Source organism: Vombatus ursinus, unplaced genomic scaffold, assembly GCF_900497805.2.
Source record: "Vombatus ursinus unplaced genomic scaffold, bare-nosed wombat genome assembly UNPS02009835.1, whole genome shotgun sequence".
Lineage (NCBI taxonomy): Eukaryota > Metazoa > Chordata > Mammalia > Diprotodontia > Vombatidae > Vombatus > Vombatus ursinus.
The window spans coordinates 2,048,073-2,067,147 of NW_020949613.1; the positions used below are offsets into that span (position 1 = coordinate 2,048,073).

The window sequence follows — 19,075 nt, forward strand, 5'->3', positions numbered from 1 at the left end:
TACCACAGTAATATTCCAATCTTACACTGTCTAGTTATTTTAGATAGTCCAAAATGACATTGATGAATATGGCTGATACTTAGTGCAGTTTCCCTATTTCTCTCTTTTGATTAAATCTATTTTAGCCTTCACTTTGTCTGAGATCATGATTACCACCACTGCACTTTTTCCCCTAAGAAATTCTACTCCTGATCTTTGTTTCATGTATTATGTATCTCTTATTTCCTATCCCTCCTGACTCCTCTACTTTACCTCTACCCACTGCCTTGCCTTCCTATTCCTTAACCTACTCCCTCTCCAAGGATTCCTCCCTTGTCCTCCCATATAGCCTTCATCCTTCACCCTTCCCATTTTGCAAATCCTTAAGGGGCTATGCAGTGGAGATTTATCATTTTGATTATTCTGTTTTATAAATATTCCAGAATTAACAGGGAAAGGGCAAATAAGATGTCACAAAAACCCCACTATTATGAATGTCTTTCTTATTTTGTTTCTTTCTATAATAAATAGCCTCTTTATTACATTTTATCTCCAGGTAACCAGCTCAGTTCAGGCCATAGACTGATTCTAAGTGGCCCACTGATATTAGGAGCTGTTTGGTTTTATACTGATGTAGACAAAGGGATGTTTTAATTTAGGGAAAGCATACTTTAGACACTTTTAAATATATTAATCATAAATAGGTCAGGTAAAGTTAAATGCAGGCCTCAGGTCAATTCATTTGGGTTTACAAGCTACATCCATATGTATTCATTGGTTACTTTAAACGTCTCTATCTAAATGCCTGTTTCCCTAATCCCCTCCCCCAACCCTTTCCACTTTGTGTACAAAAGTCTATCCGCCTGCTTTGAATCAACTATTAAATTTCATCTCATATCTTCAAAAGCAGAAAAGTTTAAAATTCACTCAATCAATTGATTGTTTTAATTGTTTTATTTACTTGAAGAATAATTCAAGAATAATTCTATCTTCCTGCCCCTTCTCCCTTCCCCAAGATTGAATTGGCCAAATCAGCTGGATTTGTTGTCATATAGATCAGATGTGTCAAATATGCATCAGGTTAATAACACTCCCCAGTGCCAGATAAGACTGTAATTGGGAAATATTTTAAAAAATAAATAGAAATACAATAGAACATCAATAATGTTAATATGTGATTTTCTAAGTCAACATGTGGCCTAAAGGAATCCTCATGTATTTTTTGATGATCCCAGTTTCTATTTGAGTTTGACACCACTGACATAACCAAACCATACTTTGACATAAAATATAGCTTTAATTTCAGATGTAAAGTGACTTTAGGAGACAAAGAGCAACCGATAAAGCTGCTACAATTTCTGCTTAATCAAAAAGAATAGAACAGATTAATGACTTGAAATCATACCTTAGAGTATGATTGGATATAAAAAACAATTGAGTTTTGTTCTAAAATGTCCACTTTTTACCATGATCTCAGAGTAGTTCATAATGTCTGTGGTTTCCAGCTAGATATTCATGAGTTGTGATCTAGATTATTAGAGATCTTGAAGTTTTGGGGGACCCAGTAATTTCTTTCCTAACTCTTGTTTTATTGGAAATTTCATTCAACCAATATTTATTATGTGGTTGGCATTGGAATACAAAAATAAAAGATGACACAGTCCCTGCCATTTCATTATTTTAGAGGCAGCTAGGTGGCCCAGTGGATAGAGCTCTGGACTTGGGAGTCAGGAAGACATTGGTTCAAATTCAGCCTCAGTCATTTACTAGCTGTGTGACCTTGGGCAAGTCATTTACCTGTTGTCAACCTCAGTTTCCTTACTGTAAAATGGGGATAATAATAGTACCTACCTTTCAGAATTGTGAATATAAAATAAGATAATATCTGTAAAGTGCTTAATACAGTGCCTGGCACACAGTAGTTGCTAACTAAATGCTAGTTATTATTATTATTACTATATCATGTCATTATTTAGCATTAAAAATATTTAGAGGCTCATGTGTCATGAGTCAAATGGCTGGGTGGGACAAATGATGTGCTTAGGAATAAAATAAATATCTTTCACTTTAGGATATTCCCAGATTAGTCTAGAGATGGTTGCTCCCTTGGAATTTGCTTTTGACCTATTTGTCAGTGTAAATAACTATACTTCAAAACATTTATGGAACACTTCTTACACTTTTTGGGCTCAGGAGTCCCTTACACTCTTAGAAACTTTTGAGGACTCTGAAGAGCTTTTATTTATGTGGGTCATATTTCTCGATATTTACTGTATTAGAAATGAAAAGTACTAAAATTTTAACATATTTATTAATAATTTAAAATTACAAAAATTCATTACAGATTACTATAAATAACTTATTTTACAAAATAATTATATTTTCCAAAACAAAAAAATAGAAAAGAATGACATTGTTTTGTATATTTTTTTAAAATCTCTCCAAAGTCTAGCTAAGTAGAAAATACCTATATTCTCATTTTTGCTCATTGTTCTAAGTCATCATCATAATTCTTCTTCTTCTTTTTTTTTTGGTGAGGCAATCAGGGTTAAGTGACTTGCCCAGGGTCACATAGCTAGTAAATTTTAAGTGTCTGAGGATGGATTTGAACTCAGGTCCTCCTGACTCCAAGGCCAGAGTTCTATCCACCATGCCATCTAGCTGCCCCCATCACCATAATTCTCATTGTAATATCTTGTTTTGGTGCAAATAAGTGAATAAAATTAAACCTCATGCAGATTTATGGCTGGAAAAGGAACGTGTATTTTAGTTGCAAATAAGGTCTTAGTATTATTTTGAAATATAAATAAATATATTTATAGAAGCATAACTATATAAAAGAAGCATCTAGGTGAGTAGTGGATATAGAGGTCTGGAGCCAGGAAGACTCAGCTGCCTGAGTTCAAATCTGGCCTCAGACATTTACTAGCTATGTGACCCTGGGCAAGTCACTTTACCCTGTTTACTTCAGTTTCCTTATCAGTACAATGAGCTAGAGAAGGAAATGACAAACTACTTCAGAATATTTGCCAAGAAAACCCCAAATAGGATCTTGAAGAGTAGTACAGAACTAAAAACAACTAACAAAAAATTATTTTGAAAATAGTTTTGACTTTAAGGACCCACTTGAAAGAGTCTTGAGGACCCCCAAGAGTCCATGAGCAACACTTTGAAAACTACTGCTTTAGTGGAACATAAATCCATTCCATGACTTCATTCCATGTTGCTCCCCTGCTTGATAGACTGCTGTGGCTCTCTATTACCTCTTGGATCAAATATAAACTTTTTTTTTGTCATTTAAAGACTCTTATAACCTGGTCCCAATTTATCTTTTCAAGTTTATTACGTATTATTTCCATTCATGTACTTTATTGCTCTGTTACACTGGCCCTTTTGATGGTACTCACATTGGACTTTCCACCTATTACATGGGTAGTCCTTTATGCCTGGAATGGACTCCTTCTCCATTTCTGTCTCTCAGAATCCTTGGTTTCTTTCCAAGCTCAGTAAAAATACCATCTCTTCCCTAAAGCCTATCTTGTCCTCCCAAGATGCTAGTACCCTCTCCAGTATTTATTTGCATATATTTTATATATATATATATATTGGTGTGTACATAGTTGGTTTTAAGTTAGTACTTCAATTATTAATGTTGGTAATCCCTATAGTGCTACAGTTGAGAAACCATTCACATCTTTTTATTTTGTATGACTTGTTTATGTTTCCCATAGTTTTTAACTGCTAGTTTCTAGTGCTTTCTCTCCCTTGAATACAAAATATCTTGTATTTGATGATGTTTTGTGTGTATTGTATAGATGCAAAGCATCTTTCATATATATATAAATATAAAATATACACACATATATACACACACACACATATATATAAAACATATGTATGTGTGTTTGTATGTGTATGCACATATTGTCTCCTATATAATATAAGCTCATGGTGTGTGGGTTCTATTTCAGTTTTTGTCTTAATGCCCCCAGTGCCTAATAAATTGCCTCACACATAGAAGGCACTTGATAAATAGTTGTTGAATTTTTTAATGATGGTAAGTGCATGACAGAGAATATTTACCTATTTAAACTAAATATGTTTATGTTTCCTGCAGTCTAATTCAAATGAATTCTCGGACCACCTGATTTCAAAAAGTGGGATCCGACAGGAAAGTGATACCCGGACGTTCGTGGGCTCTCCAGAAACCAGCCAAAAGGTTTTCCAAGGAAGAGGCCTTAAATCGAATCAACCAGAAACAATGCAGCAGAGTGACCTTTTCAAAGCAGAATATGTCTTTATTGTGGACTCTGAAGGCGAAGAAGAAGCCATATGCAGAAAGGAGGACAAACAGCCCCTGGTGGGGAATGGTCAAAGGTTGGCAAGACCCAAGTCCCTAGCCATAGCCCCAGGGCCTGTCAGTGCACTACAAAAACCGCATCATGGTGACTTCCAAGTTCCAGGACAACCTGAGCTTCCTCACAATGCGGCCAATCAACAAAAGCAAGCCCAGGTATGGCTGCCTTCGCTGCTTTAGTGCTGGTCTGTGGCTGGTCCTTCTTGAGGTACTACATAAAGAATATTATACAGGCTGGGTTCTGCATCTCAAAGGATTTCCAGGCCAAGACAATCAACAGTGCCATGAAAGACAGTGATATCATAGGCAGCATTCAGAAAATAAATAGTTCAGTTCAAAAGACCTATGATAAAAGTTATCTAGTCCAATCTTGTCATTGAAGCAGCTAGTGTATAGAGTTCAGGATGAAAAAGTCCTAAGTTCAAATCTTGCTTCAGACACTTACTAGCTGTGTGACCCTGGGTAAGTTCCTTCTTTCCTAGCTTATTTCCTCATGTGTAAAATGAGGATGACATAACAAAGATGTTACTGGAGGGCTGTGAGGATAAAATGGGGTAATATATGTAAAGCACTTTTTACAACCCTTTAAACTTTAAACACGTACAGGTGAGAAAACTGAGATTAAGAGATTTACTTGCCCAAAGTCATGCAGGTAGCAAAGGGAAGAGCTGGGACTTGAACCCAGGTTATCTGACATTCTTTCTGCTACATTGCTACTTATCCAGGTCAAAACTCTACATGAAGAGGAACAGATTTTATCAATGAATTACCCTCTTCCCCAATACATAGGAGCATAGCTTTAGAGCTGGAAGGGATGATAGAGATAATTAGGTCCGATTCAGGTCCAGAGAGATTAACCTACTTAGGACCACAAGGACAGAATTTGAGCTCACGTAGTCTAACTCCAAATCTAGTACTCTTTCCCAGGCACCATGTTGCTCCCCTGGTAGCCATTCTTTTCATGACAACCAACTCAAATTGAACTAGACTGGTTCCCATTGTATGGGACGTCCCTCTTGTGGCCACTATTTCTGGTTTGGTAGGAGCTTCCAGAAACCCCATTGTACTGGAATGTCCTTTAATGATCCTGCATCATGTCTTAACCATGATGAGGTATCAGAGTAGAGATTCCATTGGTGATTCTAATGATTATATCCTATTAAATAGTCAAGGTAACAAAAGTAAGATGAAGTATTCACATAATGAACAGATTGATGATTGAATGTGTTTTGTCAGGATGGCAAGTGGAGTCTATTAAGAAAAATGACTGGTATAAGAGTATAGAATCAATATGTATAGATTGAATGGGAAATAAATTCAAATTAAATTCAAGGTGGTTTGAGAGGGAAACCATTAGCAGGTGGGGGAAATTGGGATAGGCTTTGTGGTGTTTGAGCTGCATCTTGAAAGAGAACGATTCCATGAAATGGAGATGTGGAAGGAAGTGCATTCCAGGTGTGGGGAATGGTCAACAAACACCAACACATGAAAAATGATATAGAGTGTGTATGAGAGATAGAGAGGTGGCCAGTTTGTCTGGATGGTAGTATGCAGGAAAAGGAGTAGTATATAATGAAGTTGGATAGACAGACAGGGGACTGGTTGTGAAGGGTTTTAAAAGCAGATAACAGAGTTGATATTTGATCTAAGAGACAATTGAAGCCACTAGACTTTATTGAATAAGGGGGATGATTTGATAAGATTTCTGCTTGAGGAAGACCATTTCCAGAGATGTGTGCAGTATAGATTGGAGTGGGAATAGACTTAATGTAGTTTGAACAATTGTGATGTTCTTGAATTAGTCTCAGGAAGAGGTGATAAGGAATTATGGTTTTGTGAGTATATATGGGGATGTACATGAAATATGTTCATGAAACAGAAACTAGAATATTTGGCAAGGGATCAGCTATTAGGATGAAGGAAAGTGAGGAATCAAGGATAATGATAAAACGTGGAAACGATGATAACAATAAAAACAGGAGAAGCTGAAAGAATGGCGGTATTTTCAACAGAAATAGGTATGTTTGGCAGAGAAGTACATTTGTAGAGAAAGATAATGAATTCTGTTTTGAACATGTTGAATTTGAGATATTTCTGGAGCATTTGGTTTCAAGTATCTAATAGACAGTTTGTGATGTAGGCCTGAAGCTCAAGAGGACTGGGTTGGATATACAGATCTTTGAACGTGTGTAGAGATGATCATTAACCCTGGGAGAGCTGGTGAGGTCACTAAGAGACAGGGTAGACAGAAAAGAAAAGAGGGTCCAGGACTGAGCTTGTGGGGAACATAGACAGTGAAAAGGCATGATATATGTGACATGCCAGCAAAGGAGACTGGGAAAGACTAAGACAGGTAGGAGGAGAACCAGAAAAAAGTAGTTTTACAGGAAAAGAAGGATGGTCTTCAGTATCAAATTCAGAAGATGATTCAAGAAGGATGAAGATTGAGAAAAGACCATCAGATTTAGCAATTAAGAGATCATTGGTACCTTTGGAGAGAAAAGTTTCAGTTTAGTGATGAGGTCAAGGATAAACTATCAAGGGCTGAAAAGTGAGTGTGGAGGAGGGTTGTAAAAATGGAGGCAATGAGTGTAGACAGCTTTTTTTTTTTTTAGGAGTTTAGCTCTGAAAGGTGGAGAGATACAGTATAATAGATTAAGAGGCATATTAGGTTCTAGTGAACTGATGTGTGTGTGTGTGTGTGTGTGTGTGTGTGTGTGTGTGTGTGTGTGCGCATGTGTATTTAAGGATTGGAGAAACTTAAGGACATGCTTGAAGGAACCAACCAGTGGCTAGAATAAGGAGAGGGTGAATATTAGAAAGAGATAAAGGGAAAGATTACAAGAAGGATCATAGAATTTAGAGATTAAAGTGATGTATCTCAGAGATCAATTAATCCATCATCTTAATTTCAATATGTAAAAACTGGAACTCAGTGCATGAAAGTGCCTTGCTCAGCCCATACTAGGTAGTAAGTGAAAAAGCCAAGATTCTAACCTAGGCTCTCTGACTCAAAATCCATTGTCCTTTCCATTATACCATGATATAGGTTCGATGCAAGGAAAAACAGAATAATGATTAAAACTATTCAAAAGGAAAGGGGCTGCCTCAGGATATAATGAGGTTTTTTTTTTTTTTTTGGAAGAAATGGATGGATTGTTACTTGCTAGTTAGGATGTAGAGGTGATTGTTCTTTAATTATGGATTGCAGTAACTAAGTAATTTGGTGGGTAAGAGTGCTGAACTTAGAGTCAAGAAGATGAATTTAAATCCCATCTGAGACTCTTAATATTTGTGTGACCTTGGGCAAGGCACTTAATCTCTTAGCCTCAGTTTCCTCATCTGTGAAATGGGAATTACAATAGCACCTACCTCTCAGTGTTGTGAGGATCAAATGACATAACATATGTACACCATTTTGCAGACCTTAAAGTACTATGTGCATGCTGGCTTTTATCATTAGATCACTACTGGTGTCTTTTCCAACTCTGAGCTTTTCTGGAATGATGGAAATAGATGACAAGCAGATTTCCTGGATAGAGGGGAATATTTTGGAAATGAGACTCATAGTAGAAAAAAGTCATGGTAGGACACTGACAAAGATCATAACAAGATTTTGGTAGTTAGAAGAGAAGGGGAAGCTAGGTGGCACAGTGTATAGAGTGTTAGGCCTGGAGTCGGGAAGACTCATCTTCCTGAGTTAAAATCTGGCTTCAGATACATATTAGCTGTGTGACCCTGGCAAGTCCTTTAACCTTGTTTGCCTCAATTTCTCATCTGTAAAATGTGTTAGAGAAGGAAATGACAGACCACTCTAGTATCTTTGCCAAGAAAACCCCAAAATGGGGTCAGAAACATTTGGATATGACTGAATAATGACTGAACAACAACAACAACCAGAAGTTAGAAGAGAAGGGGGGCAAGTTATGGATATGGACAGAACCTGGATGTGGCAAATAGTGACAAATTAAGAAGGACTTTGAAGTTTTTACTTAGGAGGTAGGTGTTAACAGAAGAATCACCATGGTGGGGAAGCTGGACCAGCAGAAGGTGATTGGAGGACAGCTCTGTTTTCCCCACAATGCATTTAAATGTTTATTGAGACATTCATTTTAAAGTGTTAGACAAGCATCATAGGCAAAGAAGCCAAGTACAATACAAAAATTACCATTGGGACTATAGGACACAATGGCCTTCTTTTCTGCAGTTGTCTTCACTACCCTGAAAGTGTAGTGGCATCATCTTGCTCTCGGGTCAGCTAACCTCATAAGTCATCATTAGAAATATGTAGCAGCCTATTGGCACTCACCATTCATTTCTCCATTGTCCTTTGGGTCAAAAGCAATTTTGTTTCCTTGGAAATAGTGATGCTTCAAGATTTTAAATCATTGGGAGAATATTTATGTTAAAAAGATGGTTCTTAGCACCAAGAAACAGCTTGTGTTCATCAAAAGCATTGTATAGATTCCCCAATGCAGTCCAGCTTGTGGTCTTCTTCCTAGTTAATTCTGGACCCAACTCAGTGGCCATCTTGCTGTGTTCACTCCAACTATGTGTCCTCATGTACAAATTCCAGGTCTTTTTTGAATATTCATAGATCAGTCTCACCCACATAATGTTCTGGGGCTTGATGTACTCAGCACATCAGATGCAAACAGGAGCATCTGAAAGACTTCACTATCAATGGGGAATCCTTCTTTTGGGACATTGCCCAAGATAGCCTTCACAACAATGGGGAATACCTTGCTAAGCATGTATCTTCTTCCTTTGAAACTCAGATGTTAATAATCAAAGGGTCATTGAACAAAGATATCTCTATGACCACTTTTATCAAGGAAACTTGTATAATCTTAATATATGCATGAGAGTCTCACTGGTGGAGGACCCTTGAATCTATAATTTGTTTTGAGTCTAATAATTAATAATTTACAATCAATAAATAAAAACACTGAACTGTCTCATTTTTGTATTTGTATTCTAAGAACCCAATATAATACCTGGCATATAGAAAGTGATATAGAATTAATTTTTTATTCAATTATACCATACCTTTCAGCCAATAGTGTGACTGTAAGGATGTAGTCTTTGGTACAGCATTATTTGTGGAAACTTGCCTTTTTCATAATTTCTTTTTAAAAAATTTATTTTGTTTTTAATTTATGGAATAAAACAAACCTTTCCATAATGAAATACAATAAAAAAGATGATTGCACATGAAACTGCAAAATCTATTATGTACCTATTCATAATTTCAATGAGCCTCAGTATAGATGTAGATTGGTCTCATAGAGATTTTCTAGGGATATGAAAGGAGTCAGTAGCTATGGATGCTACCTTTATATTTTTGGAACATCCAACATGGTCCATTTTTTTTTTTATTATTATTTTGCTATCTTCCCCTTCCTAGGTTACCATGGAAGCAATTGTTCACTTCTTTTAAGGATGTGTCACCTCCAGCATGAATTTCCTCAATGTATGTTTGGTCCACTTCAGCAGCTCCTTTCACTGCATCTTCCTTAATGCTATTTCTACTTCCTCAGAAAGCATATCAGGGACTGAAGTGTTAAGGTCCTAATGCAGTAGTGCCTCTATCACTGATAATGAAAGTTGACTGGGAGAGAAATGTTGACAAATTTGTTCCATTTTCCTTCTATTTGTTGTTCTCCTGCCAGTTCGATAAGAAAGCTTATTTGGGTCTTATGCTGTTTTCTATAGAATTATTTTGACTTTCAATGCTTTTCACTGTTTTAAAAGGCAAAACTGTTCATAGTCATCCACTCTCCTGCCTTCCTAGCATTTTCCCCATGAGTGTATATTCCAAGCTGGTATTGTCCTTTGTGGCTACCTCTCATTGATTAGCAAGAAGATCAAGTGTTTTTTGATTAAGATAATATCTGGGTCCTTTTGTTCTCTCCATTGTAGCAACTTTCTTACATCAGTTAAAACTTTGCCAAAAAAGGTAGTGACACAGAGTCAATACGGCATTTTTTCATCTGCCATTTTACAGTATTAATCATTCATTTGAAAAGGTCAGATGAAAGCTGGTCCTACCATTCACAGCAACTTATCTTAAATAGCATAATGGATGGAGGGTTGGACCTGGAATCAGGAAGTCCTAAGGTCAAAAATGGTCTCACTTACTAGCTGTGTGACCTTGTTCCAATTACTCAACTTCTCTCCACCTTGGTTGCTTCATCTGTCTTAGGGGGATAATATTATGGTGAGGATAACAAGATGCAATATTTATGAAGTGCTTTGCAAACCTTAAAGCACTATATAAATGTTAGCTATTACTCTCATAACTGTTATGATCAATTTCACTTTTTGGTGTGTGTACTTGGCAATGCTTGCCAAGTCTAGCACTGTCTACTTTTCTTCTGGAGGGAGAAAAAATAATGATACATAGATATGAGGCTTCCAAGTAACCTACAAAAGATGTCAACTTATTTTGTTAATCAAAACTGCACATTTTCCAGCATTTTCTTTTTCCATCTTCCTTTGTGCCCATTTTAGTATTGAAATTATCTAAGAGTATATTGATTTGTTTTAGAGGTTCTCATTGTTTCCATAGAATTTTTCTTCATCTTCATTCTCTTCAGTCCCTAGTGACACATCAGCTTCAACGATAGCTTTTCCCCATATGTTCTTTGCAAGATGAAGTAACTAAAAGCATCATTCCATGGTGTTTCCTTTCTTTGCATACAAAATGAAACCAATTGCACCAACTACTTTGTGGGTCCCTCCAAAGAAAACCTGTTGGTCATCCTTCTATTTATCTGCATATAACTGTATATTGATGTCAGTCAGGTTGTCTAATAATATATCAATTCCTTGGTCTCTCAACAATGATCCCATATTTAGTAGACCTATAGTTAAGTTAATGTTTAGAGTTGACTTAAAATCAGTGTAATTCTTAACACCCTCTGCCCTCTCTTCTACCATTTCAACATTGTCAGAACAAGATTCTTTTAGGATGGAAAGATATATTTTTATTTTCCTTTTTTATGTACTCCATGCTCATTTGTACTTTATGTTCTTGTCCTACATATTCATGTACTTCATGTTCTTTTGTTTCATATACATCACGTACCCAAGTACTCCAACAGATCTGTGATCTTACAGACTTGGGAGTTTCCTCCAAAATGATGCCAACTGTGATCCATCTATGCCTGTCCATTTTGACTTTTGTCCACATCCTTCCAAAATTCACCACAGATAATCCACTCAACATGTTGGGGGCCTTCTTAATCCCTTTGGCTAAAGTAAAAAAAAATTCACGGTTGATTTTAGGTGTCCTAATCCAATCCCTCCCAGAAGAACAATCTCTTTTACAATGTATCTGCTAATATATTCAAGCTTAGTTATGGAGATCTTCCTGAGTCAACCCATTCAACTTTTGGATGGCCCTAATTTTTAAGAATTTTTTTTTCTTCTATCAAGTCTAAATCTGTCTTTTTTTCTTTTCTGGTGAGGCATTTGGGGTTAAGTGACTTGCCCAGGGTCACACAGCTAGTGAAGTATCAGTATCTGAGGTCAAATTGGAACTCAGGTCCTCCTGACTCCAAGGCTGGAGCTCTATCCACTGCACCACCTAGCTGCCCCAATCTGTCTTTCTTTCTAACTTCCAGTCATTGTTCCTGGTTCTGCCCACTGGTGCCAAACTAAGTCCTTCTCTATGTGACAGAGCTTTGAATACTGGAAGAAAGCTATCATCCTGATTGTCCTTATCTGTACATTCTCCAGCTTATCTCTCATTTATCCCCTTCTCTCTGCTCCCATAACAACTCTCTATTTCAAACCTTCATCCACCCCTTGCCTGGAAAATTGCAATAATTTCTCAATTGGTGTTGCAGTCTCTCTCCTCTCAAAGTGATCTTCCACATGGCCACCAAAGTAAAGTTCCTAACACACAGATCTGACCGTGTCACTCCTCTGCTCAATAAACTCTAACGACCCTCTGTTATTGCTAGGATCGTGCATAAGCTTCTTTAACTTCTAAAGCCCCTCCCTCCCACCTTGACTCTGACTCACTTTTGTAGCTTTATTATAATTTACTTCCCTTCACACACTACAATCCGGCTGTCTCATTGCTCCTCACATAAGACGTTCTCTCTTGCCTCTGTTTCTTAGCAGTGGCTGTCTTCCATGAATGGAATTTACTCCTTCACTCCACTTTTTAGAATCTGTTGTTTCCCTCAAAGCTTGGCTCAGGATCCACTTTTACATAAAGTTTTTTCTTTATTCCTGCCCCTCAGCAGCTATTAATGCTTTCCCTCTCAAAAAAAATCTTGTATTTATTTTGAGTGCATTATATATAGTTATATATGCACATATTGTCTTCCCCAACAGAATGCAAGCTCCTTCATGGCACAGATTGTTACATTACTATCTTTGTGTCCCCAGGAATGATCATAGTTCCTAGATCAGGGGTAGGGAACCTGCAACCTCAAGGCCACATGTGGCCCTCTAGGATCTCAAGTGCGGCCCTTTGATTGAATTCAAACTTCACAGAACAAATTCAGGATTCAGTCAAAGGGTCGCACTTGAGGACCTACAGGGCCATATGTGACCTTGAGGCCGCAGGTTCCCTAATCTTGTCCTAGATTATATAAGGTGCTTAACTAATGGATATTGATTGGTTGGTTGATTATCATTGTGATTTCTGAAACATGGTATCCCCAAATGGAAAAATAATACTTCAGATGTGATGTGACAAGGGGAGAGTGTGCCATGACTTTCACCTCCTTATTTTTGGAACCTCTGTCTCTCAGTGCAGCCAAAGATAGTATTAATGTCTTGATTGCCATATTATATATAGACTTATAATGAGCTTGTAGTTACTAAAAGCCCCAGATTATTTTCTGCTGAACTGCTATCCATCTATACTTCCCCCATTTTATGCTTGCAAGTTAATTTTTTTTGTAATTAAGTGTAAGACTTGAAAATTATAGATGATTAATGTGCTTGTTGACTTGAATTGATTTTCTCTCTATTAAATTTCATCTTAATAGATTTGGGCTGAGGGTCTAATGATTCTAGTGATTACCCTTAAAAATAGCCACCATCCTAGTTTAGACCCTTATGACCATGTACTTGGACTATTGTGATAGTATTCTATTTGCTTCTAGTTTCTACCTTCTGCAATTTATCCTCTAAAGAGCTGTGATAATAATCTTCCAAAGGCAGGAAAGTAAGGAAACAAGCATTTATTAAGCACCTGCAATGTGTCAGGCACTTTACCAAATACCTTACAAATACTATCACATTTAATACTCACAACAACCCTGAAAGATAAGTACTATTCATAGTTGGGGAAACTGAGAATCACAGAAGTTAATTGACTTGCCCAGGGTCACACAGTTGGTATGAGATTAGATTTGAATTTAGGTCTACCTGATTCCAGGCCCAGGTACTCTATTTTCTGTACTCCCTTGCTGCCTTTAGGGGTATGACCATGTCCCTCTTTTGCTCAAAAATCTTTAGTGATTCCTATTGCCTCTAGGATAAAATGCAAAATCCTCTGACCAATGTGTCAAGTACCTCCACAATCAGGCTTACATCTGCCTTTTTAGATTTGTTTCATATTGCTATACATTCCATCCAAACTGAACTGCTTCTTTTTTTACCTCCAACCCAGCATTCCAGCTACCAACTCCATGTTTTCACAAATGTTATTCCCCATCCATCTTCTTTAGAATCCTTGGTTTCTTTCATACCTCACTTTAAAGATGTATCCTCGGAAAAGCCTACTTACATGCCTCAGTTGTTTGTCTTCTCTACCTGTTCAAATGCCTTAATCTATTTCTCAGGTAGCACAGTGGCTAGGGTGCCAGGCCTGAAGACTCTTCTTCCTGAGTTCACATCTGGCCTCAGACACTTACTAGTTATGTGACCCTGGGCAAATTACTTAGTTTGTCTCAGTTCCTCATCTGTAAAATGAGCTGGAGAAGAAAATAGCAAATGACTCCAGTGTCTTTGCCAAGAAAAGCCCAAATGGGGTCACAGAGAATTGGACACGACTTACAAAAAACCACCTATTTCTCTATTTACATATATATCTCCCATAGGAGAATATAAGCTTTTTGAGAACAGAGACTCATTTTTTGTCTTTGCATCAAAGCCTAGTACAATGCTTTGTATGAAATAAGCATTTAATGAAGCTTTAGTGCAAAGTAGAAACTATTGGTTCAGTTTTTTTTTAATGGAAGAAGAAAAAAGGAAAAAATACCCCCAAAATTGTGGCATTGTGCAGCCCGTTAATATTCCAAGTATCTCATTTCTTCTGATATTCAGTTTATTCAGTCAACAGGATTTTAGGAATAGATAAGGAATTTCCTATCTTTTTGTGAATTACACAGATTCATTCCTTCCTCAATTCTACCACTTAGAATTGTTGTTGTCTGGTTCTTTCTGACTCTTTGTGACCCTGTGGGCTAAACTCTCCATGGGGTTTTCTTTGCAAAGATGCTGGAGTGGTTCACTATTTCCTTTTCCAGTGAACTGAGGCAAACAGAGGTTGATTGACTTGTCCAGGGTCACAGAGCTAGTAAGTGTCTGAGGCAGGATTTGAACTTAGGTTTTCCTGACTCCAGGCCCAGCACTCTATTCTCTGTGCCACCTAGTTACCTCCTAGGATCCTTAGCTTTCAAAACATAGCTGATGCCTGGTCCCCTTCCCCTTATCAGACACTTTTCCCTCTTCAAATTTTTGTAATACTTTGTACATATTTTGTATTTATTTACTTGTATACATATTGTTCTTCCACAGGAGAATGTAAGACTCTTGAGGGCTGGAACTTTTCATTTTCTTTGTATTCTCAGGGTCTTGCACATAGTAAGTGTTTAATAAAGATTTGATGAATTAAATTGGATTCTGGAGAAAAACCCAAAAGAAACCAAAACCACTATGACCATTGTGTCCACAATGGTACCTTTATTCTGGCTTGGTGTATAGATGGCTAGATGTGTAGTCCATGATGAAATTTGTCTATGATTTAATATCATCGAACCATTAAACAGGCATTTATTAAGCACCTGTTGTATGCTCAGCATGTTTTCTTTTATTTACCATATCAAAAAATGAATAGTTTCTTGACAAAATTTTTTTTAAAAGCTGAGGCAAAATTTGAGCTAAGGTACCTGCTACCTTAGAAAATGACACTCTAATGTTGTTGGAAAATTGTAAGAAGTGTGCATCTTGGGGAGGGATGTAGGAGAGGTAAAAGAGAAGCGAGATTATCGGGTTTTGTTGAGGGACAATGCAATTAGATTGGAGAGAATGTATCTTTTTTTTTCTTTTCCACTTTTTTTTTTTCAGAATACAAAATGCCTGGCAGATTGTATTTATAGTTGTAGGTTTACATTATACTTTACTGAGGTTCTTTCTCCTATGATTTCAAGGAATTCAAAGCATTTAAAGCATATTCTTATCATAAAAGTACTTATTAGATGACTGATTTGCATTACACCGTACAAAAGCTGAGTTCTTGACCTGTGGGAACTCATCTTTTAAATGACCTTGAGGTATAAATCGGGGTGGGGTGGAGAGAGACAAGTATCATCATCTTAGCTTCATAAATGAGAAAAGTACAGCATAGACAGATTGTCAATCGCAGGATTAGGAATAGAGTGGACCATCCCTGTCTCACAGTTCAGTGCTGTCTGCTATATACTTTGTTTACTAAAATAAATCATCCTTGGTTTTTAGCCTTGGGGCTTTTAGAAGTCACAGCCCTTGAAAGATGCAAGGAAGATCAGGTTTTCCATGCTGTGAGCTGATATCGGAGTGCCAAGTACCAATGGCTTGAGTTTCTCTTAAAAAATGGCATGTTGATTATATCACAATGCCAGGAAGTAATCTGGACCATTCAACTTGCTCTGCTGCCTCCTAACACCGTGCACAGGGGCTACCCAGGGACATTGACAATAAGAAGAAACCTAAAATCGAAACTGGATCTCTGTATGTAGGTGAAAAATGGTTCAAATAATAAACCACTGATGAAATAATTGCTTTGGGCAGCTGGGACTGATTAAAAATTTAGGGGCCTATAGCCTTCCAATCTATATCTAGAGTCTCTCAAATGAGTTCCTTAGTTTTTTTGTTTTTTTTTTACTTCTTCTCTTACAGATTTGCTTCTCATGTCCCTCTCTATACTTTGGGGAATATGAGATTTCTCTCTGTTACAGGAAGATGAGAGCTGACAGACTTTGCTTAATGGTTTTTCCTCAATGGTGGAAGGCAGAGTTATGAAGCTTTTTGTAGAATATTAAACTACAGGATACACTGATATGATTTTTCTTTTTTTTTGTTTGTTTTGACTCAGACCTATAATTTCATCTATGTTGAAAGTCCCTCCACCAATGCACATATGCATCTGTAATTAATCATCTTAGCAAGCTTTCTCCCCCCAGGCACTTAAAGATTTCCCCTTGATCACAAGCTAGTATGTGTCTAAGGCAAGACTTGAACTCAACTCTTCCTGACTTTCCTATGTCAACATGCCTCTTTGAGTCTATAGGAAACTAGTCAATCAAACAACTAAGCATTTATTAAGCACTTTACTATGTGCTATTCACTGTGCTAAGTGCCAGGGTTTTTAATAAAATGAAAACAGCCTCTACATTCAAGTTTTTATTCACCAGATAAGTGAAAAAATAATCAGTCATGATTATTTTGCCTATGTAACATCAAATTATGAAAATCCCTTAGGCTGTCACAGTCTGAGGGAGTATATAGGGATTTAATGGCAAGTAGACCAGATGTGGTCTGTTTCACTAGAGTCTGAGATTTTCATATAAATGTAGGATATTGGAATGTATAAAGGGAAGAATGCTATATATTTGTGTTAATTTCAGGATAAGTAAAAATGGTCAGTATCTTTAGTAGAATAATTAGTAGTCACACAAGAGTGCCCTGATTGTGTAGAGATTAAAGATGGAACTGTCATTCTGATGAAGGTAATGTAGAAAATGGCTGCAGTATTGAGACTACTGAGAATGCAGAGGTCCTCAAAAATTATTTTTCCAGAATAAAATTTTGAAAATGAGCCTTTAAAGGAAGGATAGAGGGTGGTTTTTTGAGACAGACAATAGAAACAGTGTTGGGCATAGGGAAATGCCACATGGCAATTACTCACATGAGTAAAAAGCTGATTAGGAGAAGGCAAAGAATGAGGAAATATGAGGTAGGGAAACTGTTGGAGGAGATGGATTTCAGATTTGATGTGGTAGGAAATAACACATCCATGAAAAACCAAGACTATCAGAAATGTGAGTACAGCAATGGATACTTACTGAGGGGGAGAAGAACAGGAAGGAAAAGAAATTTTATAATAATTAATACAGAAATCAAACTAAACATGGGTAAGGGATTTGCGAGGAAGAAGGAAAAGAGAAGTCAGATTTAGAGTTTCTATGAAGCAAGACTTGACAGATGCAATCACCTTCTTTTTATTCAAACTTATTTAGGCTCAAGGGTTTTGGATCTGTTTTTAAACTAGTTATTTATATGACCTAGAAATGAGGAGAATGAAAGAAAATAGCTTAAACTATTTTCCAGTTAAAAAAAATAAATATAGGGTTACATAAAAACATTTGTATGTTGCTGGTGGAAATTAGGATAATATGTTGTCTTTAAATTAGAGGTCTTTATGTAGCAAATGTGTCTATGTAAGTAAATATGCATGTTCCCACATACGTATGTATATATATCTATGATATGATATAAAATTGAAATACAAGATTATAATAACATACTGATTAATATAACAACAAAACTTACACTCCTAGGTGTACTTATAGAATCAAATTGCAAATTTAATAACTTCCAAAGCCTTGGAAGTTTAGTGCTTTAACTCTAGAAAAAGAGATGGAAGAATCCCCCCCCATATATACCAGGACCCCCAAAGGTGTTCTTCTATGTTTTTAAATTAATTCCCATTCTAAATCACTTTGAGGAGAAATCAGTTCAAATAAACTTCAGAGGTTCATATATCTAGAGATGAAAGAAAGTCTTAGAGGCCATCACCCAATTCCATAATTTTATATTTGAGGAAACTTGAATCCTGAGGTTGTTAAGAGACTTGCCCAAGGTTACAGGTGTCAGAAGTGGGATTTGAACCAAGGTTCTCTGAGTCCACATGCCATGGTCTTTACTACTGTACACACTCACCTCTCTTCATTGTGTTTATTTGGAAAGAGTCTGAGTCATCTACTGGAGAAGTAATCAGATTTTTTTCAGTTTTTATTTTAAAACAATTATTTGAATTTTCACTGACTATTCAGAATTGTGCTAGACACCATGAGAGGAACAAGGAAACCTGACCTTGAGCAGCTTATAGTCTCATGAGGGAGAAGGGGCTAATATGCACAACAAATTAGAAAATGAAAATGGCAGCCTATAAGATTATTTCTTTGTTTTGTTTCAAGGGAAAAAAGCATTTTGAACCTTGTTAGGCCTATTGACTCCAAGTAGATGGAAAATTTAAATATAGTATTTTTCCATTTAGTAGTATGTCTATAAATGAATGCAGGGTAACAGTGAATAGAGAATTGCCATTCCTGAGTGACAGGCACATGAAGCTGTCCATTAGTAATTTGTTGCTTAAAAACATATTCTCAGTCCACAATAATTAATTATGTAAAAATTCGTGAATAAAGTTGTTCTTTCATGAGGTCTGGGAAAAAACCTCTTCTAGTTGATTTAGAAACATCATTGAAATAGATGACAACATATATACAT

General features: G+C 36.7%; 1 protein-coding gene across 1 annotated transcript in view; it reads left to right on the plus strand.

The window, feature by feature from the left end:
• MLIP (muscular LMNA interacting protein) overlaps positions 1-19,075 on the plus strand; it is a 217,294-nt gene that overhangs the window by 10,281 nt on the left and 187,938 nt on the right. The window contains exon 3 of the mRNA XM_027852985.1: positions 4,097-4,492. Coding sequence (XP_027708786.1) covers positions 4,097-4,492 — 396 coding nt within the window. The remainder of the gene's footprint in view (positions 1-4,096; positions 4,493-19,075) is intronic.